The 27,009-nt window shown below is 40.0% G+C and overlaps 1 protein-coding gene across 1 annotated transcript in view; it reads left to right on the forward strand.

Moving 5' to 3' along the window:
- RSPO3 (R-spondin 3) overlaps positions 1 to 22,952 on the forward strand; it is an 83,165-nt gene extending 60,213 nt beyond the window's left edge. Inside the window, exon 5 of the mRNA XM_075864256.1 lies at positions 21,075 to 22,952. Within this exon, the coding sequence (XP_075720371.1) occupies positions 21,075 to 21,207 (133 nt within the window). The 3' untranslated portion in view covers positions 21,208 to 22,952. The remainder of the gene's footprint in view (positions 1 to 21,074) is intronic.
- Positions 22,953 to 27,009: the final 4,057 nt, after the last annotated feature.

Consider the following 27,009-nt stretch of genomic DNA (forward strand, 5'->3'; position numbering starts at 1 on the left):
TGTTACCAAAGAAGCCACAATAAGTTCTCATAACACAATTCCGTAATATAATTATGTAGCTCCAAACAAAAGCTTTACAATAAAGTAGGATATTGGCCTTTTTTCTATTTAGTTGCGGCAACCATTTATGTAAAAGTGACAATGGGAAGTGCAGCCATATTGTTGTCACTTTTAAATTAGCTCTTTTTAAACTAATGATCATCTTTAGTCAATATATTCTATCAATATCAAATGGAGAGTTATAGCTTCATCAATTTTACATCAGTTTTTGAGAAGGTACATTAATGTTAGTGACAACTAATATGGCTGCACTTCCTGTTGCCAATATGCCAATATCTATAAGGAAAAAATAAATAATAGCCAAAATTTTGTTTGCTCCTCTGACTTCTGATTTATGAAAATAGGACATTTTTTGGGCTGGAAAACGACTTTGTATTAAAAGTTAACCTATGCAGGCATATGACGGTCTCATTCATTTCAATGGGAAATCCCATGAACACATGCTATATACCAGAGTTTCCCAACCTTTTCAGGCTCGAAGCTCCCCTGGAAAAAAAAAATTCCTCAGGGCACCCCTAGCAAAAATTGTTTACAAAAAGACAAAAAATGGCAAAAAACAAGCACTACACTTTTAGGGTATGTTCACATGGCAGGAACATACCCTAAGGCAGGGTAAGGCAGAAAAAATCTACCTCTAAATTGCTTTAGGTTTTTTCTGCCTCCTATTGATTTCAGTGGGAGGTCAGAGGTGGAAACCGCTCAACACCATCTGCCCCCACCCACAGTAAAATGACCATCCGGCCCCACTCACAGTAAAATGACCATCAGACACCCTCACAGTAAAATGACCATCAGCCCCACACTCACAGTATAATGACCATCAGCCCGCCAATCACAGTATAATGACCATCAGCCCGCCAATCACATTAAAATGACCATCAGACCCCACTCGCAGTAAAATGACCATCAGCCCGCCACTCACAGTAAAATTACCATCAGCCCCTAACTCACAGTATAATGACCATCAGCCCCTACTCACAGTAAAATGACCATCAGCCCCCATTCACAATACAATGACCATCAGACCCCCACTCACAGTAAAATGACCATCAGCCCCCACTCCCAATAAAATGTCCATGAGCCCCTTACTCACGGTACAATAACCTTTAGACCCCCACTTACAGTAAAATGACCATCAGACCCCACTCACAGTAAAATGACCATCAGACCCCACTCACAGTAAAATGACCATCAGTCTCCACTCACAGTAAAATGACCATCAACACCCCACTCACAGTAAAATGACCATCAACACCCCCCTCACAGTAAAATTACCATAAGCCCACCACTCACAGTACAATGACCATCAGAACCCCACTCACAGTAAAATTACCATCAGACCCCACTCACAATAAAATGACCATCAGTCCGCCACTCACGGTAAAATGACCATCAGCACCCCACTCACAGTAAATTGACCATCAGCACCCCACTCAGAGTAAAATGACCATCAGCCCCCACTCACAGTAAAATGACCATCAGCCCCCACTCACAGTAAAATGATCATCAGACCCTAACTCACAGTATAATGACCATCAGCCCCTACTCACAGTAAAATGACCATCAGCCCACCACACACAGTAAAATGACCATCAACACCCCACTCACAGTAAAATGACCATCAACACCCCCCTCACAGTAAAATGACCATAAGCCCACCACTGACAGTACAATGACCATCAGAACCCCACTCACAGTAAAATTACCATCAGACCCCACTCACAATAAAATGACCATCAGTCCGCCACTCACGGTAAAATGACCATCAGCACCCCACTAACAGTAAATTGACCATCAGCACCCCACTCACAGTAAAATGACCATCAGCCCCCACTCACAGTAAAATGACCATCAGCCCCCACTCACAGTAAAATGATCATCAGACCCTAACTCACAGTATAATGACCATCAGCCCCTACTCACAGTAAAATGACCATCAGCCCACCACACACAGTAAAATGACCATCAGCCCCCACTAACAGAAAAATTACCATCAGCCCCCCTCACAGTAAAATGACCATCAGACCCCCCCATTCACAGTAAAATTACCATCAGCCCCTAACTCACAGTATAATGACCATCAGCCCCTACTCACAGTAAAATGACCATCAGCCCCTACTCACAGTAAAATGACCATCAGCCTGCCACTCACAGTAAAATGACCATCAGCCCCCGTCACAGTACAATGACCATCAGAACCCCACTCATAGTAAAATTACCATCAGAGCCCACTCATATTAAAATGACCATCAGTCCGCCACTCACAGTAAAATGACCATCAGCACCCCACTCACAGTAAAATGACCATCAGCACCCCACTCACAGTAAAATGACCATCAGCCCCCACTCACAGTAAAATGACCATCAGACCCTAAACCACAGTATAATGACCATCATCCCGCCACTCACAGTAAAATGATCATCAGACTCCACTCGCAATAAATTGACCATCAGCCCGCCACTCACAGTAAAATGACCACCAGCCCCCTACTCACAATAAAATGGCCTTTATCCCCTTACTCACAGTACAATGACCATCAGACCCCAACTCACAGTATAATGACCACCAGCCCCCCCACTCACAGCATAATGACCATCAGCCCCTCCACTCACAGTAAAATCACCCTCAGCTCCCTACTCACAGTAAAATCACCCTCAGCCCCCTACTCACAATAAAATGGCCATCAGCCCCCTACTCACAGTACAATGACCATAAGCCCCCCACTCACAGTAAAATTACCATCACCCCCCAGTAAAGTGACCATCAGCCCCTCCTAGTAAAGTGACCATCAGCCCCCCCAGTAAAGTGACGATCATAGACAGACGTTAGAACACTATAACGCCGCTACAATTACATCATAGAGATGTGATTGTAACGGCACAAAAGTGTGCTTACTCCTGGAGAAGGAATAAATACTTACACTGCCCAGTTAATGGCTCCTCTCCCTCTGGCAGGCTCTTCTGGCAGAAAGTGGTGGGCGGTACTTGTAGCAGATGTGCGTGTCTGCTACAAGAATAGTTAAAGAAGTAGGCATCAGGACGGAGATTGTAGCAGACGTGCATGCGTCTGCTAAAAGCTTTTCTTTTTTTTTTATGGGAGTGGATGAGCGGAGTGTTGCGGCGCCCCGGTTGGGAACCACTGCTATATACATATAATCTATTAGCTAAAAGTCTAGGAACAATCCACACATGTCGTTTGGTGGCGTTTTTTTCCAGGGAGGGCCTAACATTGTGGTCAGATGTTTGTTGGCACTGTATCATAAATTATGAGAATATCTACATACACAGCACTTTGTTTTTTGACGTTGTAGTGGCATTTTTGGGGTTAGTGGTATTTATTTTCAAAACACTGCATGGCATTTTGGTGCTTTTTTCAGGCTTTCCCATAGACTTTTAAATAAAACGACTGGATCAAAAACTTTTGTTTAAATAAACACTAATAAGAAAGCATGTAAAAAACGCATTATAGAGCAGGAATTTTTTTACATGTTTTTTAAAATGCAAAAAAAAGCAAACTCCGTCTGAACCCAGTCTAAGGGCATGGCAGGCTCTGCAGGTCCTTTTATTCTTGTGGTCAGTGTGGGTTTCATGCCACAGACCCCACACCGATGATATCTTCTGATAAGTCCCAGTGAATTGTCACAATAGGTCTAACGGTAAACCTTCACTTTAATTTTTCACCTCTTTAAAATAAGCAATAGGTAATTTGCATCATGATAAGTTGTATAATGAGACTTTAGGGATGCATTTATACAGTGGAGGAAATAAGTATTTGATCCCTTGCTGATTTTGTAAGTTTGCCCACTGTCAAAGTCATGAACAGTCTAGAATTTTTAGGCTAGGTTAATTTTACCAGTGAGAGATAGATTATATTTAAAAAAAAAAAGAAAATCACATTGTCAAAATTATATATATTTATTTGCATTGTGCACAGAGAAATAAGTATTTGATCCCCTACCAACCATTAAGAGTTCAGCCTCCTCCAGACCAGTTACACGCTCCAAATCAACTTGCTGCCTGCATTAAAGACAGCTGTCTTACATGGTCACCTGTATAAAAGACTCCTGTCCACAGACTCAATTAATCAGCCTGACTCTAACCTCTACAACATGGGCAAGACCAAAGAGCTTTCTAAGGATGTCAGGGACAAGATCATAGACCTGCACAAGGCTGGAATGGGCTACAAAACCATAAGCAAGACGCTGGGTGAGAAGGAGACAACTGTTGGTACAATAGTAAGAAAATGGAAGACATACAAAATGACTGTCAATCAACATCGATCTGGGGCTCCATGCAAAATCCTCACCTCGTGGGGTATCCTTGATCCTGAGGAAGATGAGAGCTCAGCCGAAAACTACACGGGGGGAACTTGTTAATGATCTCAAGGCAGCTGGGACCACAGTCACCAAGAAAACCATTGGTAACACATTACGCCGTAATGGATTAAAATCCTGCAGTGCCCGCAAGGTCCCCCTGCTCAAGAAGGCACATGTAGAGGCCCGTCTGAAGTTTGCAAATTAACATCTGGATGATTCTGAGAGTGATTGGGAGAAGGTGCTGTGGTCAGATGAGACTAAAATTGAGCTCTTTGGCATTAACTCAACTCGCCGTGTTTGGAGGAAGAGAAATGCTGCCTATGACCCAAAGAACACCGTCTCCACTGTCAAGCATGGAGGTGGAAACATTATGTTTTGGGGGTGTTTCTCTGCTAAGGGCACAGGACTACTTCACCGCATCAATGGGAGAATGGATGGAGCCATGTACCGTCAAATCCTGAGTGACAACCTCCTTCCCTCCACCAGGACATTAAAAATGGCTCGTGGCTGGGTCTTCCAGCACGACAATTACCCGAAACATACAGCCAAGGCAACAAAGGAGTGGCTCAAAAAGAAGCACATTAAGGTCATGGAGTGGCCTAGCCAGTCTCCAGACCTTAATCCCTTCGAAAACTTATGGAGGGAGCTGAAGATCCGAGTTGCCAAGCGACAGCCTCGAAATCTTAATGATTTACAGATGATCTGCAAAGAGTAGTGGGCCAAAATTCCATCTAACATGTGTGCAAACCTCATCATCAACTACAAAAAACGTCTGACTGCTGTGCGTGCCAACAAGGGTTTTGCCACCAAGTATTAAGTCTTGTTTGCCAAAGGGATCAAATACTTATTTCTCTGTGCACAATGCAAATAAATATATATAATTTTGACAATGTGATTTTTTTTTTACATTTTTTATATAATCTATCTCTCACTGGTAAAATTAACCTAGCCTAAAAATTCTAGAATGTTCATGTCTTTGACAGTGGGCAAACTTACAAAATCAGCAAGGGATCAAATACTTATTTCCTTCACTGTATATTCAATTCTGGCACATTGATATTTGCAGCAAACCAATTCAGGAATATAGAGCATTACCCCAAACTTGTTAACATAGAGGCTCATATGCTATACATAAGCTATAGTGCCAGAAAAGTCAACCTATGCAATTCTACATATTTCAAGATAAATAGTTAGTAAAAATGCATTAGGTTCCAATAACAAAGAATATTTATTTCTACTCATGAGTATTAAACAAATGCATGTATTTATTTTGTTCTCCTTTCTTCTCCACTATAACGCATGTTATAAATATGACAGGCGTATTACAATACATAAAACTGTTCCATAAAATGTGCATTAATTCATTGTTAGTCTATGTGTATTAAGCCTGCCGATGTAGTAGATTTCCATAAAGCACTCCTTAGCTTACAAGAATGGACCTTAACACTTCTTGCGCAGTTTCAGAAGAGGTCAGATTTGGAAAGATCACAGCTGCTAGTCTTGGAATTCCCTTCTTAGTGGTCATTTACAATTAATATTAATGAATGGCAGATGACAGATGTTTATATCCTATTCTTTGCCAGGCATTGCTAAACAAAAGCATAGTGCTTTATTTTAACTCAGTCAGTGATTATTTTCTGCCCCTACAGATTAAGCAATTTCAGACCCAAGATTCCAGCTTTGTATGGAAACAAGACTCCATTCTTCGCATCCATGTTCTTTCTACATATGTTGTCATTGGAATTAGAGTAGACCTCTTACCTTACTTATGCTCCCTTAGGCCACATTCACACGGCAGCATTTTGGTCAGTATTTATTTCATAATGGAAAGATTTGAACCTCTTCGGTGTTTCAGATCCGCTACTGGTTTTGGGTTATAAGTACTAATGCAAAATAGTGACTAAAATACTGCCATGTGAAGGTGGCCCTACAAGACCATCTAGACCAGGGGTCTCAAAGTCGGCCGAGTAAATGGGCCAAACATAGAAAAAAATTGAAGTTGACCGGCCGCATTACTTTCAAATATGATAAAATACAAAATATTGTTAATCAATGTGTTATTTGAACTATTATAACAATGCTACATTACTATAACTATACTACGTTACTATAACAATACCACAAAAATATAATAATACTACATTACTATAATAATACTACATTACTATAACAATACTACATTACTATAATAATACTACATTACTATAACAATACTACATTACTATAATAATACTACACTACTATAACAATACTACATTACTATAACAATACTACATTACTATAATAATACTACACTACTATAACAATACTACATTACTATAATAATACTACACGACTATAACAATGCTTCATTACTATGATAATACTACATTACTATAATAATAATAATACATTACTATAACAATACTACGTTACTATAACAATACTACATTACTATAATAATACTACAGGGTGGGACATTTATATGGATACACCTAAATAAAATGGGAATGGTTGGTGATATTAACTTCTTGTTTGTGGCACATTAGTATATGGGAGGGGGGAAACTTTTCAAGCTGGGTGTTGACCATGGTGGCCATTTTGGAGTCGGACATTTTATATCCAACTTTAGTTTTTTCAATGGAAAGAGGGTCACGTGACACATCAAACTTATCGAGAATTTCACAAGAAAAACAATGGTGTGCTTGGTTTTAACGTTACTTTATTCTTTCATGAGTTATTTACAAGTTTCTGACCACTTATAAAATGTGTTCAATGTGCTGCCCATTGTGTTGGATTGTCAATGCAACCCTCTTCTCCCACTCTTCACACACTGATAGCAACACCACAGAAGAAATGCTAGCACAGGCTTGCAGTATCCGTAGTTTCAGTTGCTGCACATCTCGTATCTTCACAGCATAGACAATTGCCTTCAGATGACCCCAAAGATAAAAGTCTAAGGGGGTCAGATCGGGAAACCTAGGGGGCCATTCAACTGGCCCACGACGACCAATCCACTTTCCAGGAAACTGTTCATCTAGGAATGCTCGGACCTGACACCCATAATGTCACCCATAACTTGTAAATAACTCATGAAAGAATAAAGTAACGTTAAAACCAAGCACACCATTGTTTTTCTTGTGAAATTCTCGATAAGTTTGATGTGTCACATGACCCTCTTCCCATTGAAAAAACTAAAGTTGGATACAAAATGGGCAACTTCAAAATGGCCACCATGGTCAACACCCAGCTTGAAAAGTTTCCCCCCTCCCATATACTAATGTGCCACAAACAGGAAGTTAATATCACCAACCATTCCCATTTTATTTAGGTGTATCCATATAAATGGCCCACCCTGTACATTACATTACTATAATAATACTACACTACAATAACAATACTACATTACTATAATAATACTACACTACTATAACAATACTACAATACTATAATACTACATTACTATAATAATACTACACTACTATAATAATACTACACTACTATAACAATACTACATTACTATAATAATACTACATTACTATAACAATACTACATTACTATAATAATACTGCATTACTATAATAATACCGCTATGTTTAAACCGGAAATCTGCATGTTTACTCCACGTGTATTTTAACAATCTAGTTTTACAGTTTAGCTGTCGCTAAACGCAGTCTGGCTGCTCAGTTGGCAGTGTTTGGCAGACACAAGAATGTCAAGATTGGGCAGCCCCTTTTTAGATAGTGCCACAGTGCCCTCTGCAGATAATTTCGCAGTGCCCTCTGTAGATGGTGTCACAGTGCCCTCTGTAGATAATGCCACTGTGCCCTCTGTAGATAATGCCAAAGTGCCCTCTGTAGATAATGTCACAGTGCCTCTGTAGATAATGCAACAGTGCCCTCTGTAGATCCACAGTGCCACACCCACCAACATGTAGATAGTGCCATCCACACCCACACCCACATGTAGATAGTGCCACACATACCCCTTTGTAGATAGTGCCACACCCCCCTATAGATAGTACCCCCCTATAGATAGCTCCATTGGGGCTCCCTCTGGGAATGGAATCCCCAGCCATTGCGTTGCCGACGCTCTGGCTGGGGATTCCTCTGCTGAAGGAGACCCTCAAGTCACTGTCCATATATGGACAGTGATGTCAGGGTATCTTCCTGGACTGGATTCCCCGGCCATAGCTTTGCCGACGCTCGGGCTGAGGATTCCTCTGCTGGAGGAGCCCCTGTCCATATGGACAGTTACATCAGGGGCTCCTCCAGCAAAGGAATCTCCGGCCCGAGAGTAGGCAATGCTCTGGCTGGGGATCCCACTCCTGGAGCAAGTCCCAATGGAGCTAACTACAGTGAGGGGGTGGAACAAATATGTGATGTGGGAACATAGCCTTAAGTTGGATTCACGTGTGGCAGATTTTTTTTCAGATATTTCTGCGGCTGAAAATCCGTTCCATCCATCTGAATGAGGTTGTTTCTGCAGCAAGCACATGGATTTCTGCAAATTCCATGCAGATAAATGGAAGAGATTTTCAGTTGCAGAAATTTTTGCAACAAAATATCTCCCGCTTGCAAATCCACCCTTATGCTGGGTTCCCACACAGTGTAAATGCTCTGCTGTCAGTTGTATACAATTGAGTCCCCGTGTGACGGCCTCCATGGGCAAGATGAACAGCAGGGCACCGGTCAACAGATCAGTTTTTACTGGCCATCACACGGATGGCTTTCTGAAATATGAGCGTTAAAAACTGATCCATTGACTTCTATGGGGGCCGTTAGTCGTGTGAATATAGCCTTAAAATTACTGTGTGCATTTTCTTTATTGCCATATATTTCTTTAACCCCTGGAGGAAACAATGGAGGAATCACAGTTTTTTCGAATTTCAGCCCGAAAATTATTTTTTTTCAGTTTCCCAGTACATTTTATGGTACTTTAAATGGTGTTAATAGAAACTACAACACATATGGGGTATTGCCGTAATCGGGAGAAATTTCTTTACAAATGCTGAGGTGCTTTTACTCTTTTATCCTTTGTGAAAATTTAAAAAATGCAACATTTTAGTGGACAAAAATGTTGATATTCATTTTCACAGCCAAATTCCACTAAATTCTACGACTAACGGCCCCCATAGAAGTCAATGGATCAGTTTTTAACGCTCATATTTCAGAAAGCCATCCGTGTGATGGCCAGTAAAAACTGATCTGTTGACCGGTGCCCTACTGTTCATCTTGCCCATGGAGGCCGTCACACGGGGACTCAATTGTATACAACTGACAGCATAGCATTTACACTGTGTGGGAACCCAGCATAAGGGTGGATTTGCAAGCGGGAGATATTTTATTGCAAAAATTTCTGCAACTGAAAATTTCTTCCATTTATCTGCATGGAATTTGCAGAAATCCATGTGCTTGCTGCAGAAACAACCTCATTCAGATGGATGGAACGGATTTTCAGCCGCAGAAATTTCTGAAACAAAATCTGTGTCGAGTTTCCAAAATAGGGTCACTTTTCCACTGTTTTCGTCCCTCCGGGGCGTTGCAAACCCGACATGGCACTAAAAACCAATCCAGCAAAATCTGCACTCCAAAATCCAAAAGGCGCTCCTTCCCTCCTGAGCCCTGCTGTGGGTCCAAACATCAGTTTATTACCACGTATGGGCTTTTGCCATAATCAGGAACAATTGCTTTACAAATGTAGTGGTGCTTTTTCTCCTTTATTCCTTGTAAAAATGAAAACGTTCTATGTTTCCACAGAAAAAAATGTGATTTTCATCTTCGCAGACTAATTCCACTAAATTCTGCAAAAAAACTGTGGGGTCAAAATGCGAATTATACCCCTACAAAAATGCCTTGAGGGGTGTAGTTTCCAAAATGGGGTCACTTTTTGGTGTTTCGACTGTTTAGGTACCACAAGACCTCCTCAAACCTGACATGGTGCTTAAAATATATCCTAAAAAAAATGGCCCCAAAATCCACTAAGTGATCCTTTGCTTCTGAGGCAGATGCTTCAGTCCATTAGGACACTAGGGCCACATGTTGGATATTTCTGATAACTGCAGAATCTGGGCAATAAATATTGAGTTGTGTTTTTCTGGTAAAACCTTCTTTGTTACAGAATTTTTTTTATTACAAATGAACTTCTTTGCCTTAATTCCTGTGAAACGCCTAAAGGGTTAAAATACTTTTCTGAATGTGGTTTTGAATAATTTGAGGGGTGCAGGTTTCAAAATGGGGTGATTTATGGGGACTTTCTAATATAGAAGGCCCTCAAAGCCACTTCAGAACTGAACTGGTCCCTGAAAAAATAGCCTTTTGAAACTTTCTTGAAAATATGAGAAATTGCTGCTAAAGTTCTAAGCCTTGTAACGTCCTAGAAAAATAAAAGGATGTGAAAAAAAACATATGGGGGATGTTAACTAGTAAGTCTTTTGTGTGGTATTACTATCTGTTTTACAAGAAAATACACTTAAATTTAGAAAAATGCTAATTTTTGCAAATTTTCGCTAAAATGTTACGTTTTTCACAAATAAATATTGAATTTATCGACCAAATTTTTTGACTAACATAAAGTACAATATGTCACGAGAAACCAATCTCAGAATCTTGGATAGGTAAAAGCATTCCAGAGTTATTACCACATAAAGTGACATGTCAGATTTGAAAAAATCATCTGTGTCCACGAGGCCAAAACAGGCTGTTTCCTGAAGGAGTTAAAGCCATATAGCTTGGCTTTCCCTGTCCAGTAATGCTAATAGGTAATTATCAGTAGCAATATGTCATACTATCTGAGGGAAAAAAGGAAATGGTTCATGTTTTTGGTTTAGTCATTACTAATTTTTAAATATTTTTCTGTGCTGCCCCTTTAACCCAGGGACGTGACGCACACTTTTTCTTGGCGGGCACTAAAAAATTAGCATGAGTGATTTTCTAAGCATCCAATGTTTCAGACAAACTAGCTTTTTTCCAAGAAACAAATGAGAAGAGCATGCAAAATGTCATATCCAGGGCTTAGGCAGGTAACCATATTATGATTAGGGGAAAATAAATAAGAGGTGAACTATACCGTCAGAATGTCTGATTATTCAGTTTATTATCGAGATGAAGATATTGTTCTGTACCATTAGGGCAGGGTTAAATTTGAAGTTGCAATCAATTCTTAGACCTTATTAACAGGGGGTTTCTATAAGAAACAGCAAATATCCATAGGTACTGACATTCTGGCAGTTCTGCATAAAATCTCAAGCTGCCCATAGATGTAAAAATTATTGTTAAAGATCTAAGCATTTTAGTTATGGATAATTGTTATGCTTATGGTACTAAAAAAAACTATTGGTTGCTGTCCAATAGAAACCTGCCCCATCCGTCATTTATGCTTCAGAATTTTCCTTGGTTGTTTGCTATGATTGCAACGGTTATAATGATCCTCCATGAAATGCTCCTTACCCCACAAGTTTCACAATTGCAAAAAGTACTCAAACGCTCATCAGGTTGGGATAATCTTTACATCTTTGACCAGTTGTATTCCACAATACATCTAATATAATTATTTAACCCCCTTTTATCACCCTTGCTGTGTAGTCATATCCTGCAGTCATTTATAAGGCTCCATTCACACTGTCATTATGGCTTCCATTCATATCAGAGCCATGACAACTATAACGGATCAGTTTTCGTACGTCTCCCAATGAATCCTGCCCGATCCATTTAACTTATAATTAAATCTGTCAGGTTTCAGATATTTTTGACATACTACAGACAGTGCTATTCTTTCCGTGAACTACCGGAACTCCTGACAGAAAGAAAACATTGCTAATGTAAACAGATTTTTCCTCCCTCCCATGTGTCCCAACTTCCACTATCTATAAGTTAGAAAGAAGAGGGGGCAGTGGTAGTGACACATAAACAGGAATTGTTTATAGTCTGTGCCCGTGGAAACACATAGCTCCACATAGGAGGTGCATTCACAAAACGGTAGGTTTGCAACGTTTTAGATGCATTGGAGCAATATAAAAAATGGCCGCCTAGCTGTACATATCCTTTAAATTATTGTCTACCTAAATGCAACCCCTTCTCAAGAGGAAATTGCCAACATAGCACATAGTTCACTGTCAAGTGTAACAGTGGTAAATAAAAATCAATATGTACTGTAATCCAGCCATTTTGATGCCAAGTATAGAAACAACAAAAAAATAACTCAATGACATGTCAGCAATGCAAATGCTGTATTATAAACTAAACTAAACATATCCCATTGTATGAATTGAGGTGAAGATCAAATGATCACACTAAGTTTCTCCAATATATAAGATCTCTGAGGTCATGCTTGTCAGAGCCCTTCAGCAGAAACCTAGTGGCAGCTGCAGGCAGAGACTTTTATCATCGAACTCGATGGTTATGTGAAGGAAAACAGTGGATTTACAGTTCTATATCAAATCAGGGCTTTAACCCCTACATATATGGAATTTTTGACCTATTTAGATTAAATTATATTAAATTATAAGTACACGCAGGGGCGGATTCAGGATTTAAATCCGAGGGGTCGGACAAACAGCGGCGCTTTCTTTGGTCACGCCTCTCACCGCTCCCTTAAATATATAAACCACGCGATCGGCACAAGAAGAAAAATAAAAGTGTAACATAGAAAAACCTAATCACATGGTCAAGGACAGGCGTTGCTTTTTCAGTCAGGAACAGCAGCATGCTACCAATATACAGTACAAGCACCAAAACAACCAATAATACCACCATACAGTGACCATATATCAGTTCTACAGAGGTGCTCTATAAAGTATTATCACACTGCAGTCTATAGAGTGACCATATAGTCGTCAGATACCAGTTCTACACTGTCGCTGCAAACTATGTTCTGACGCTGGACAGCATCATGACCCAGAGCGGCGGCCACCAGAGCAGAGAAGCCCGAGAGCAATCAGTGTAGACTACAAGAAATACTGGGTATTACCCCCTTAACCACCCAAGGGCTAGGGCTACACTGAGACTTTTTTGTAGCACTACTGATTGATTTTAACTATTGAGTGACAGCTGCAGTCCACAAGATTGCATGCAACCCAACGTATTCCATTTGAACTGCAGTTGTAGCTCAATAGTTAAAATAAATCAGTAGCGCTACAAAAAGTCTTAGTGTAGTCTTGGCCTTCTAACACCACCGGAAATATGACATAAATAATATCACCCACCTAATAACCGCCCAATATAAAAATGTGTGATGTACTGAATGTAGAAAGGTGGAAAAGTGAGTATATAGCACCATGGGGCATTTTGTGTTCTCCACTGTGGCCACAAAAGCCATTGGAATCTCTCCTGTAAAAATCCTGAGTTATTTTTCACTTACACAGCCTTATATTTTCTCAATCACATGGCTAGGTGATTAAAGAGCCTTTTACACGGGCTATTGAACACTTGTTCCCGATCATTGTTCCTGATCAGGGCAACGATCAGCCGATGAACAAGCAAACGCTCGTTCATCGGCTCATTTATGCTGCCAATAAAATGGTCACTAGTCGGCAGCACATCTCCCTGTGTAAAAAGGGAGATGTGCTGCCGACATGATGGAAATGCATGGGGATAAATAATTGTGGTAACAATCGCTCGTCCCCTTAAATAACCAATCATTGCTCCTTGTGAAAGGAGCAAATGAGAGCTGATCGACCAGCTGTCTTGTTGATCGGCACTCGTTTTCACAGCCCATATTGGGCAGAGTAAAAGGACCATAAAGACCCTATTACAATGGTCGATTTTGTCTGGTGCAGCGAGCGCCAATCAACGAGACATCGTTGATCGGCACTCGTTTGCTCCTGTCACACGGAGCTATGGATAGGGACGAGCAGTCGTTATTCTGATCCCTCGTCCCCATCCATTATTATCACGTAGGCAGCGCGTCTTCCTGTTTACACAAGGTGATGTTCTTCTGACAACGATAATATTTAACTTTTGCTCGTTCATCTGATCGCTGCCCTGTTTACACAGGGCAATTATCGTCAACGAGCGTTCTATGAACGCTTGTCTGCCCAATAATCACACAATGTAAAACCCACTTTAGTCAGAACCGGGTTAAGTTATGTTTATATGAAGTGTTCTACAATTGATGACCAAACAACTGTCCAGCAAAGAGTTATCAGTCCTGATTCTGCATCTTTGTCAAACAAGGAGGCGACTCCTCTGGCACCATTTAGGCTACATTCACACTCACACGAACGTGGCCCACCTCGGATGGGAAAAACTGCAGTTTTCCACATCTGCGATGGACCCGTGTGGGACGCGTTGTCACGGATCCTCCACAGACTACAGTCTATGGAGGGATGCGTGATACGAAAGAAAATAGGACATGTCCTATTTTTCAAAAGACCGTTCACACGTTCCATTGAAACAATGGTCACGTGAACGGCCCCATTAAAATACATGTTAAAATTGTTTTAACGGCCGTCACATGGAAGAGATTCATGTTCGTGTGAATGAGCAATTACAGTATCTTAAGGACAAAATCAGAAAAATCCATCCTGTCCAATCCATGTATCTCTACACACCTTTTAGATGGACAGTTGACAGAAATCTATTCTCTTTAGACAATGTAGACTTTAGAATAATACAATTAACATTATCTTTTGCTGGTTTAACTTTACTTGAGTAAGGATGCCACCCAGTGGTAGTTTCAACGTTTGCAAGTAAAGGTCCGGCGTTTAATTATTTGTTACAATGTAATAATTTTCTAATACCCAATTAAATCCCGATGAGGGTTTTGATGTTTTCTTAAAGATTAGCTAAGGCCAACAATAGGAGTCATAATATGCAGCTTGTCTTGATATTTCCAGGATTTCATAATTTTTTTTTTATCCTTCTTTTTTAGGCTTCGTTCACATCTGCGTCAGGGTCCCATTCTGATGTTCCGTCGGAGCTTCCAGGCAGAATGGGACCTTGACTGACACAAACAGAAACCATAGACGGAATGAATAGCGTAGTAAAAACAACGGAACCTTTGCACAACTGAGACAAACGGAAACCATTGGCACTGGATCCGTCACCATTGCAATCAATGGTGATGCAAACGGAAACCTAATATTTCCGTTTGTTTCAGTCAGGATCCCATTCTGACGGGAAGCTCCGACAGAACATCAGAACGGGACCCTGACGCAGATGTGAACGAAGCCTAAAGCTTTGCCCAGTAGGGGAGATGTCTTAAAGATAGATAGTATAAAACTAGACCAGACACGCAGAAATTAAAACTGCACCAAATATATCACGCATTTGCGCACACTGTATGATAAATTTTGCATGTCTTGCTTGACACTTTTCTCTTTTTTATGCCACTTCATGGCTGGCGTACTTTACATCAATATTTTGCAGTAAAAAAATGGTGCATGCCATTAACAAAGCTGGAGCATTTTGGGACTCCTCTTGACCACGCCCATTTTTCTAGTAACTTTTCAAAACTGTCTAAGGGAAAAGCATAAAAGAGATGCACATTGATTTCTATGGTCAGGACAGGTGCCCTAATTGTGTAGTTTGTGTATACATTTTGTGTGCTTACATCGGATCCTTTTTTTTCCATGTCCTGAAAAGCGTGGTCTACTACATTATTCAGCACTTTTCAAAAACGTATGCATTTTTATTTTGTATGGAAGTCAATGGCGACGTATGGACAATGTATGCAATCTTATACTCTGTTTGCATACGTAAAACGTATACGTATTTGTCACCATACAGTGAAGGAAATAAGTATTTGATCCCTTGCTGATTTTGTAAGTTTGCCCACTATCAAAGACATGAACAGTCTAGAATTTTTAGGCTAGGTTAATTTTACCAGTGAGAGATAGATTATATAAAAAAGAAAAAAGAAAATCACATAGTCAAAATTATATATATTTATTTGCATTGTGCACAGAGAAATAAGTATTTGATCCCCTACCAACCATTAAGAGTTCAGCCTTCTCCAGACCAGTTAGGCCAAAGCCACACGTGGCGGAATTCCTCTTGAATTCCGCAGCGGACACTCCGCAGCGTTAATCCGCAGCGGAGCCGTTTCTCCATTGACTTCCACTTTTATTTAGCAGTGTTCGTTTAGACGATGCGTAAAATTCTGCTGCGGAGCATAGGCTGCGGAGCGGAATTTGGTGTCCGCAGCATGCAAGGGATGTTGCGGAGTTGTGGCGGACTGGTTGCGGACTCATGGCGGAATTTCTCCATTGACTTCAATGGAGATTCTAAATTCCGCAATGAAGTCCGCAGCTGTCATGAAAATGTTATATGTGCTGCGGATGCGTCTTGCTTTTTTGACATGACATTTCTTCATTCTGGCTGGACCTATGTATTTCTAGGTCTACAGCCAGACTGAGGAAGTCAATGGGGCTCCCGTAATTACGGGAGCGTTGCTAGGAGACGTCAGTAAATAGTCACTGTCCAGGGTGCTGAAAGAGTTAAGCGATCGGCAGTAACTGTTTCTGCACCCTGGACAGTGATTACCGATCACAATATACAGCAACCTGTCAAAAAAATAGAAGTTCATACTTACCGAGAACTCCCTGCTTCTGTCTCCAGTCCGGCTTCCCAGGATGACGTTTCAGTCTAAGTGACGGCTGCAGCCAATCACAGGCTGCAGCGGTCACATGGACTGCCGCGTCATCCAGGGAGGTCGGGCTGGATGGCGAAAGAGGGACACGTCACCAAGACAACGGCCGGTAAGTATGAAATTCGTTTACTTTCACTAGGGAAAGTGCTGTTCCTTCTCTCTATCCTGCACTGATAGGGAGAAGGGAAGCACTTTTCCCGCAGTCCGCAGCAGCTAGTCCGCATCAATTTACTGCACATTTTGGGCAGATCCGCCGCAGAATCTGCAACGCAGATTCTGTGCGGCATTGATGCGGACAGTTGCGGAGGAAATCCGCCACGTGGGGGCATGCCCTTACATGCTCCAAATCAACTTGGTGCCTGCATTAAAGACAGCTGTCTTAAATGGTCACCTGTATAAAAGACTCCACTGCTAGGCCTCCGTCACAGCCTTCATTTAACGTATAAGTCAAGAGATTTTCCCGGTGTATACGTAAGACGCAGTGTGAAAGAGGGCATTATGAACACTTCAAATATTAGTTCCCCTTTAAACTATAGCAAGAGTAGCAGAATAAGGCTAAATGCGGAATTTGCGGAATTTGGTGCAGAAAATCTGCATCAAAACCGCAGGTATACGCAGGTAGTTCCGCAGGTAAATTCTGTGTTTTTATGCGGTTTTTACATTTTGATGCGGAAATAGATTCGTTTTTATGCTGCGGATTTTGGTGCGTTTTCTTTTAAAACTAGTCAGATGCGCTTCTGCTTGCGAATTGTAAGATAAATTGACATGTTGCAGAATTTAAATTGCGCACAGCAGGTCAATTTCCGCGTAGAAAAAAAATGCAACGTATAGATAAGATTTCTTGAAATCTAATTTACTTTGCTGCTACTGTATTTCGCGGCGGATTTGCCGCATGAAAAGACGCACGGCAAATCCGCACGTAATACGCATCGTGTGCATTTGGCCTAAAGCTGACAAATGTAACCTTGTATCACCTGGTTGCGCAGATCTGATAAGGTGATATTTATAACTAAGTAATTTTGAGACCTTGAAAAAAAATTCAGCTTTTTTTTTATCAGTTTAATTCTTAAAAAGCATCTGTACTATATTATTTAGGAACACCAAGGATAAACCTTTGTGGTTTCACCTCCCTCAATATCGCCACAAGTGATTCTGGCGATCTTGCTTCATTTCTCACTCTGTACTGACTGGTAGAGCACTAGAGAAGAAACTGGGCAGGACAAGTACTACTTCTACAGATCTTGCCCAGCGTTAATGTATTCAGGATGACAAAACCCATTCACTATTTACTATAGGCACTAAAAATATTGTTGTGGATATTATTACATATTCGGTCATTGTAATTAGTTAATTATGATAAAAAATGGAAAGTGGTCAATGAGCACTTGACCTGCATATTAAATGAAATTACTAAATGTTTTGGAAGGTCTGGTGTGCATGGCTCTCCTACGCATCATTGATTGTACGATTTACTCATACATGCCGTGAGTACCAGAAATATCTTTAACACAGCTCCCATAAATCATAGATTGTGTTTCACATGGGTTCTTCTTTAAAGGGGTTTTCCCATCAGAGACATTTATGACATATCCAGAGGATATGTCATAAATGTCAGATAGATGCGGGTCTCACCTCTGGGACCTGGACCTATATTTAGAACAGGACCACCTAAACCCTGTTCTACTGCTCTGTGTTGTGGCTGAAGTGTGTGATTTCCGGCCATGAATTATGGACAAAGCGTAACTCGCTGGGCTACGCTGTTTCCGTAACTCCCATAGTAGTGAATGGCAGTTACGGAAGCAGCGTAGCATGCGAGCTACGCTATTTCCATAACTACCATTGAGCTCTATGGGACTTACGGAAGCAGCGTAGCTCAGCTTTTCTTTCTTGATGGTCGGAAATCACACGAGTCAGCCGGGGGAACAGAGGTAGAACAGGTTGGGACCTGCACCTATCTAACATTTATGACATATCCTGTGGATATGTCATAAACGTCTCTGATGGGAAAACCCCTTTAACTTCAAGCACGTTATCAAGGTATCTAGAATGCGAAAGTATTATGTGTGTGTGTGTGTGTGTGTGTGTGTGTGTGTGTGTGTGTAGGTGTGTGTGTGTGTGTGTGTGTGTGTGTATATATATATTTATATTATGCAGGCCTAAATAAGTAGATATCTGTGATAGAGGAAATGCCAAAGTAATTCATATTATGTGAGCAGAGAAAAAATGGACTTCATGTAGGAAAACTATAATTTAGAGTTCAGCTATCATCTTTTCAGGCAGTTTAGAAATTAAAATCTGAACCCACATTTGTTACGTTTTCCCATTTCATACATTAGACCCATTATATGAGCTATTATTGGTGATAAAATTACACAACAAGTTTAAAGAGTTCTACCAATGACAAGGTAATTTCAGGGATGAATGGCATCTGCTTTATAGGGAAGGTGGAGGCAACTACAGCTAAAAAAAACAAAAACAAAAAAAACAAAACAAAAAAACAAAAACATTTCTGCCGTTCCCATCATTGGTTTGTCCACACTAAGTGTTTATTCAGCTATAAGTAATTTCTGAAGAGCATGAGGAAAATAAATATTTTTTACCTTTGATACATGTATCCTGATTTCATCCACATATCAATGTAAATAAGGTGGAAATGCAGTCCAGTAAATAGGAACCTGCACATTAGGAGCCCTAAATACATTGGGTAGATGTTCTGAGAGGGAGTTTAAAAAAAAACACTGCGGGGGGGGGGATAACGAGTTTGTAACAGCATTATCTCAGCACCAGAGCATTTTTTAAAATGAATACAATTGAGAAATGAATGTGTTTTGTGTAATTTAAAAGAGAAATGTAATATTTAATTACGGGACAACCCCTTTAATGGTTTAGTGATGTCATCTCCATATAGGCTGTATGGAATTTTCTACTTTACATTCAAATGATTTCACATTGCTTCGTGCACATATGCTTATACGTTCAATAAGAAATGTATGCTTTATTATTCAGCTAAATTACTTTTTGCACCAATGACCTAGTGACTGAGGAGAAATCTATGTATTTTTCATATGTTGCAATATTTTCAGACTTGGGTAATCGCTCGTAACAGCTGTAAGATGTTAGGTTAGCGTTTGTGGGGGATAATGTCAAACACTCAATATCTGGACTGGCTCCACATAGAAAATAAAAACATATCATCAAGCTTTTTAATGTGTTATGCTTGCTTGAGCAATACAGTGTAAGAGGGTTTGCATTTAGCTTGTACCCCACAGGTCTGTTTTTTGTCACACTCCTTTAGAACAGATCATTAGGGTGTAAATATTATTTAATATTAATGCTGACTTTGACTAGCTAACTTTTAATAAAAGCTAAATATTTCATTAAAATATATTTTATTCAAATATTCTACAATTTTGCTCTATAAATTTGACAATGTTCCACTAAGCTGTAAATATATAAGATACATGCTACCCAAAAATTATTTTCACCAGCAGTTGACACGCCTGATAACTTATTAACTGTCTCTGGTAAAATAAGGGATGAGTACAGGTGTCCCATACGATAGATTTACAATGGGGCCCTGTTTTGGTGCCGGTTAACACCACTACACTCCTAACCACCTAGGACAGAGAACTTGGTGCTTATTTGTCCCCCAGATCCTATTCATCATCCTTGGGTTAATTCCCCGTACACGTCTTTGCTAATGTTGTCGGGTCTGTGGAGATTTACACCACCCATTAAAATAAGGGATAAAGCCAACTTGGGCTGGGCTCCCTTTTTTACTGCAGGGGTCACGTAAAAACTGCATGTTTTGCCTCTATGTTATGTATACCCTTGGATGAGCATAACACAAGGTCCTCCATTCTGTCTTTGTGGTTTCTATGACCATTTTTACGAGTGTCTCTCTGAATGCTATCTTCATAAGAATCATAGTGATGTTCTGGAAGTCTAAGGAAACAAGCGACATGATCTATAACCAATGCTCCTTATTCAGTCCATAGAGGACATAGGGCCAACCTTACTTACTTTACTGTGTGCTATATGTATGGAATGTGTTATGGCATCACAAAATATATTGACAGACATTTTGTCTTCTTCTCAGTAAATTTACTGGAGTCTTATTTGTAATTTCAGGGTAAAAGGCAAAGACGAAACGAAAAAGAATAAACAGAGAAAAAAAGAAGGAGATGTGCCAAGAAAACAAAGGCAGAAAAAGCAGGAAAAGGCTCAGCGAGGAGAAGGCAAGCAAAGAGAAATCAGAGCTTAGGAGATGAACGAGAAGAAGATGCAGCCAAAATCTTTCTTGAGCTCTTATTGGACCTGAAAGGCGTTGCGCCATTTTGACTGACTTCTTGTGCTGCTATATTAATCACATCCCCAGGTGTCGAAGACTCTAGATGGATTGGATAGTTCTCATGCAGCCAAGGCCTAAGCAACATTCCAAGCCTCTTGTGTATTTTCTGCGGAATTACAGACAAAGATGGAGTGTAAAGACAGACAGCCGAATTGCTGGAAATGTTCTGTGGATGCTTCAGAATTATATGCTTGTGTGCATCTGTAAAAAAAAAATCAGACTTTATATAATTGTTAATAGCAACATTTCCTCTATTTTGTAAAGTATTTTTCACTGATTATTATATGTTGAAGTCTACCGCATTGTTTTGTCTAACATATTTCTGTGTTAAGTCATAAAAAATTACACTTACCGATGGTACACATGGCATGCCATAGCCAGTAAAATAATGGTTACCTCACCCCTTGCTGCCTGAAGAATTGGAATTTCTCAAAATATTCAATTCAGCTTAGGTACGAAGTATGGACTGAGTTTTATTTGTGTCAATTATTGACACTGCCTTACATAAACTAACCGACAAAATTGTGCTGGAGGATAATGTTACTTATACGGCTATCTATAGAAAGAACGGCAACACTAATCTCAAAGCAAAGCTGCTCTGTTTTTGTAAAATGGTTAGACATTATTTTAATTTATTAGCATTCACATATTTAACTGCTGACATAATCATATCCCCAGTAAAAGTGTATATGTGTTTGTTTGCTAAACCGCTGTCAATGGAGCAATCCAGTGGTCAAAGTTGTATCTTGCTTAAGATGATAGACCCAAGAAGAAGAACTATCAGCCACCATGACAGCTGGATTCTCATTTCTTCTTGCTACTTAGCATTTCCATAAGAAATTCACCTAAATAATGGCCTAATACATTCAGTTCTTGACTGAAGAAGAATCTGTGATGGATCAGGTAAACAGATGCAAGTAGTCAATGGTCAATATGTTTAGATGTGTTACCTAGATTTACTACATGAATATATATGACCAACAACAGGCTTTTTTTGTTTTCATTACTGGACATTAAAATATAAAAAAATAACACTTGGCCTTGCCTACTATCCTTTCTATGGTGAACAAATAAAAAAATATAAGATACGCTCATACATTTTAGAAGTGCAGTTGGCAATTCTAAAAGCTTGTAGTGGTTGTCTCTCTGCAACCTCGGAAGAAATTCTTGAAGGGAATATTATCGCGCTTTGCTAGAAATTCTGTTTAATGTATTGAATATCAGAATGGTTTCCAGATGGACGTAGTGTCCCAAACAGAATTGTGCAGGGCAGCATGTTCTATCCTTTGCTTTTATTTTACTGCTATATCTATCAAGCATCTTTCGGCATGTTAAAAAAAAAAAACCTTCTACTGACCTAGACCTCTAATCCTTCAGTTGTTGGGATGGTCTTGGAAACATTGATCTGCCAGTTGCAGTCCCTTCCAGCAGCTAAGAAGTTTGGTTGTGAGGGGCAGAAGCATTAAGGAATACAGAACGAAGCAATAGGTCATGAAAGCAATGTACATTTTTCCAGTTATGTTATCTTCTGGAAAAGCTAAGTATTATTTTATAATCTGCTTATCGATCAGCATGGAGGATGAAGGGGCACAACTTCAATAACGTTGTGTCTATCTGTTGAAAGAAATTCCACTACAATAAATATATTTCTTGAACAAGTTTGTGTTTTACAGTTAATAATTGAATATTCTGGTTTCATTCACTATACAATCACCTTGAAGAGGATATGCACTATTTAGTAGAATTGAAGTTAAGATAGAATCTTTTCTTTGTTTTTCAAAGTTTGATTAACTTTTTCCAACAGATTAATCACAAAATAAAATAAAAGAAACACTATCACAAAGCTTTATATAATGAGGAGATAGTGGCAGGATTTTCAAAAAAGGTTTACGCCACTTTGGTCACATTAAAATGTTCCAAATAATGGGATACAATAATTTTAGACTTTTTACCATTTTCCACCGCTTTCGCTACTTTTAAAAAAGTAAGCAGCGCTTAGCAAGAGGTGAGAGCCACCCACAGCCAAACACTTTTACTATAATTTACGCCAGAAATTGGCATAAATTATAGCAGAAATCTACGCTAGCTCTTAGTTGGCATAGATTTCACTTTCTGGCGCACAGACAGCACAGGCTGCGTCTCTTAAAAAATTGGTTGCACCTTAGTTCTGCAGGCTGCAAACTAGGTGTAATGTCCGGGGCTGCGGGCTGTCAGCTCCAATCCCCTCCTGATAGCCGCAGCCACGAGTCGGCAAGCGCTGGCCCCAGCCTCCTCCTCATGAGCTGCCAGCGCTCGCGTCCACTCACCTCAGCCAGATCCCGTAGGGTGTGCGCACCGGACCTTTTGATGAAGTTTGACCCATGAGTACCCTGGACTATAAGAGGTGTCCAGTCGCCTGCTTCTATGCCTGAGCATTGTTGTTGTTTCCTAGTTTGTCTATGTGATGGCCTCCTAGTGTGTTTCCTGTTCCTGTACCTATTCCAGTTCCTGTTTCTGTACCTGTTCCAGCTCCTGTTCCTTGCATTCCATACCATCCTGGTCTAGCACTGTGCTGTGCCAAAGTCATGTCATGCTGTATCCACGTCTGACCTGCTTCACCTCGCCTGACGTCTACCTGCTGCTTAGTCCCAGCCGAGCCTGCCCTGCTGCTGTCTGAGCTGCCACAGGTACCTATATAAACTATAGACCTTCACCTGCTCCCTGTTGGCCATCTGCCTTACCGCCAAGTCGGTATAGCCCAGTGGGTCCACAGACCCTTTGTGACACTAGGACTGGCGTATCAAACAATAGTCTTACTAAATATTTGTGTATCTAATCGCATTGGCCTGATAGGTCATCAAACGTATTTGTGACACCTTCACTCTTTGGGTTGTGAAAGCGGAATCTAAAAAAGGAGTATAATTGTAGGTATTGTAAGTAACGGTGTCTAGAGATTCCAGAGTGAGTTAAAGGGAAGGTGTCGCTATAATTTTTTTTTATTTTTTTTTTGGTTAAACAATTACACATTGTTTTAATTTTTTTAATTTTTTCACATTCACAAGTCAGGAAATATTATAAATTAGATTCTAATTTATAACATTTCCATGTGCTGGCCACTAGAGAGAGCAGTTCCCAAAATTGCAGCATGGTCAATGTGGTAAAGCAACCTCATTGCTTTATGCTGCAAATTTGGGGTAGACACACTCTCTCTAGTGTCCTCACACAATCCCCCCTCCCTTATTCTGGCTAGTGCCAGGAGAAGGAGGGGTTTGAATCTTCAAACCTCCTACACTGTGTGCTGCCATTTTCTGAGCAACTGCACAGTGTAGGAGGATTAGATACAGTGCTCAGCAGACTGTATAACACGAACATACACGAACATAATACACACATCACATACACCAACATAAATTACCTGCTCCTGCCACCTTTGCTCCTATTCCTTGCGCCTTCGCTTCCTTGAAGTCGTCATCCTACTGTCCGGCAGCAGCTTCCGGTCCACATGAAAATGGCACCGGATTTCGCTTAGTTGAGCTTAGTTTTGGTCTGTGTGGGAGCGGCGCATGCGCCGTTCCAACACAGACGGCGTACACTGCAGTGAATGGAACGGCTCCCATTTGCATTCTCTATGGGGTTGTAAGTGCCGTATTCCATCTCTGTATGTGTCGTTAATCGACACATACAGAGATGAAAAAAAATGGCAGCCCCCATAGAGAAGTAAAAATAAGAACAAAGTAAAAATTAGAACACGAGAATATAAATAAATACAATTTATGTTATTATCATATTAAAAGCAATATGATAAAAAAAAAAAAAAAATTAATGACACCTTTCCTTTAACACTTCACTGAAAGTGAGTCATCGCTTACTCTCAAAATTTAATAGTTGTTTGGGAGAATTAATTTCTCTATTTCTATATTGCCTTATGAATTTATTATCTACACCTGCCATAAAAGCCAGATGTCCCCAGAAAGGCATGTGCTTGGAGATGAGAAATGGGAATTTGAAACATTTTCGCCGTTCTTTCCAAATAACAATAGTGTTCCTTAAAACAATGTAGGCTTTAAGTTTTGTGGAGCTTGGTATACCTGGTATGAAGCAACGATTTGAAATTCCATGGAGAAGCTAAATCTTTTAATGAGGTGCCAGAATAATGGAATGACTAGTTTAATCAATCAATCACATATGAAGAGACAAGCAAGATTAGATCCCAATAAATTTGGAAAGTTAAGTCCACCATACGGTTTGCTCAACATAAACTTTTGGAGGGCAATACGTGGCTTCTTCCAACCCAGATAAACCTGACAAAGGCTGATTTTAAGAAAAAGATACTATATGTTTATGTTGGGGAAGGATAAGGATTGTCTAAAGAAAATAACAATTTCAGAAAGGAAATAATTTTAATCAGATGCTAACGTCCTAAGGAAGTAAGATGTAGATGTTGTCACCTGTTGAGCTTCGCACATATTTTAGTAAAGATAGGGGGATAATTAAAATTGTACAGGGTATCCAGTGTTTTGCCAATTTTTATTACAAAAGATGTAATATGGGAATGAGTGGAGCAGAGTGATCTTTCCAGGGTTTTCCAGAAGGCCTGGAGAAAAGGATTTCCCAATTCTAAGACTTAGCTTTTTGTCACATTGATGCGGCAACCTGAAAAGGTCCTGTATTTCTTAATTAGCTGTAAGACCTTTAACAGGTGGATGCGGGTGTCTCTGAAAAAAAAAGGATGACATCATCAGCGAATAACGCTAGTTTAAGTTAGCTAGACCCTATTTCAGTGTCCTGTAGAGGGTGAAATCCCTTAGATACTGTGCAAGCGTTTCCAAGGTAATTTTTAAATAAGAGAGGCGACAGGGAACAACCTGGTTAAAGAGCTCTGAAAGAAAGGCTTGCATGTAAATCCTAAATAAGCACTCATTCACAAAGACTGCAGCCGACAACAAGAAAAACTAAACCCGGCCAATTTGTAAGCCAAAACCAGGATTGGGACATAAGGAGAGAAAAAATATAATGGAAATATCTGCACCTCTTTTGTGTTTTAGGCCCTCTCTTAGTTTTGGCTTAAATATATGGATGCAAAATATTGACCAAAATCTGCAATTGTGAATCATGGAATTTCTCTAGCTGGAAGTGGCTCACTGCTCTTTTTGTGGACTTTAAATGGTGGATATATTTTCTACTGAATACCATTGCTTTCCACAGTTACATATCAGTGTACAGTCCTGGCCAAAAGTTCTGAGACTGACACAAATTTTGGTTTTCACAAAGTTTGCTGCTTCAGTGTTTTTAGATCTTTTAGTCAGATGTTTCTATGGTATACTAAAGTACAATTATAAGCATTTCATAAGTTTTTAAACTTTTATTGACAAATACATAAAGCTTATGCAAAGACTCAATATTTACAGTGTTACCCCTTCTTTTTAAAGACTTACGCAATTCGCCCTGGCATGCTGGATATCAGCTTCTAGGCCAAATCCTGTCTGATGGCAACCCATTCTTGCCTAATCAGTGCTTGGAGTTTATCACAATTTCTGTGTTTTGGTTTGTCCACTCGCTTTTTGAGGATTGACCACAGGTTCTTAACCCCTTCCCTCTTTGGCCACTTTTGACCTTCCTGTCAGAGCCTCATTTTTCAAATCTGACATGTTTCACTTTATGTGGTAATAACTACGGAATGCTTTCATCTATCCAAGCGATTCTGAGATTGTTTTCTCGTGACACATTGCACTTTAA

Source organism: Rhinoderma darwinii, chromosome 4 (genome assembly GCF_050947455.1).
Source record: "Rhinoderma darwinii isolate aRhiDar2 chromosome 4, aRhiDar2.hap1, whole genome shotgun sequence".
NCBI classification, from domain to species: domain Eukaryota; kingdom Metazoa; phylum Chordata; class Amphibia; order Anura; family Rhinodermatidae; genus Rhinoderma; species Rhinoderma darwinii.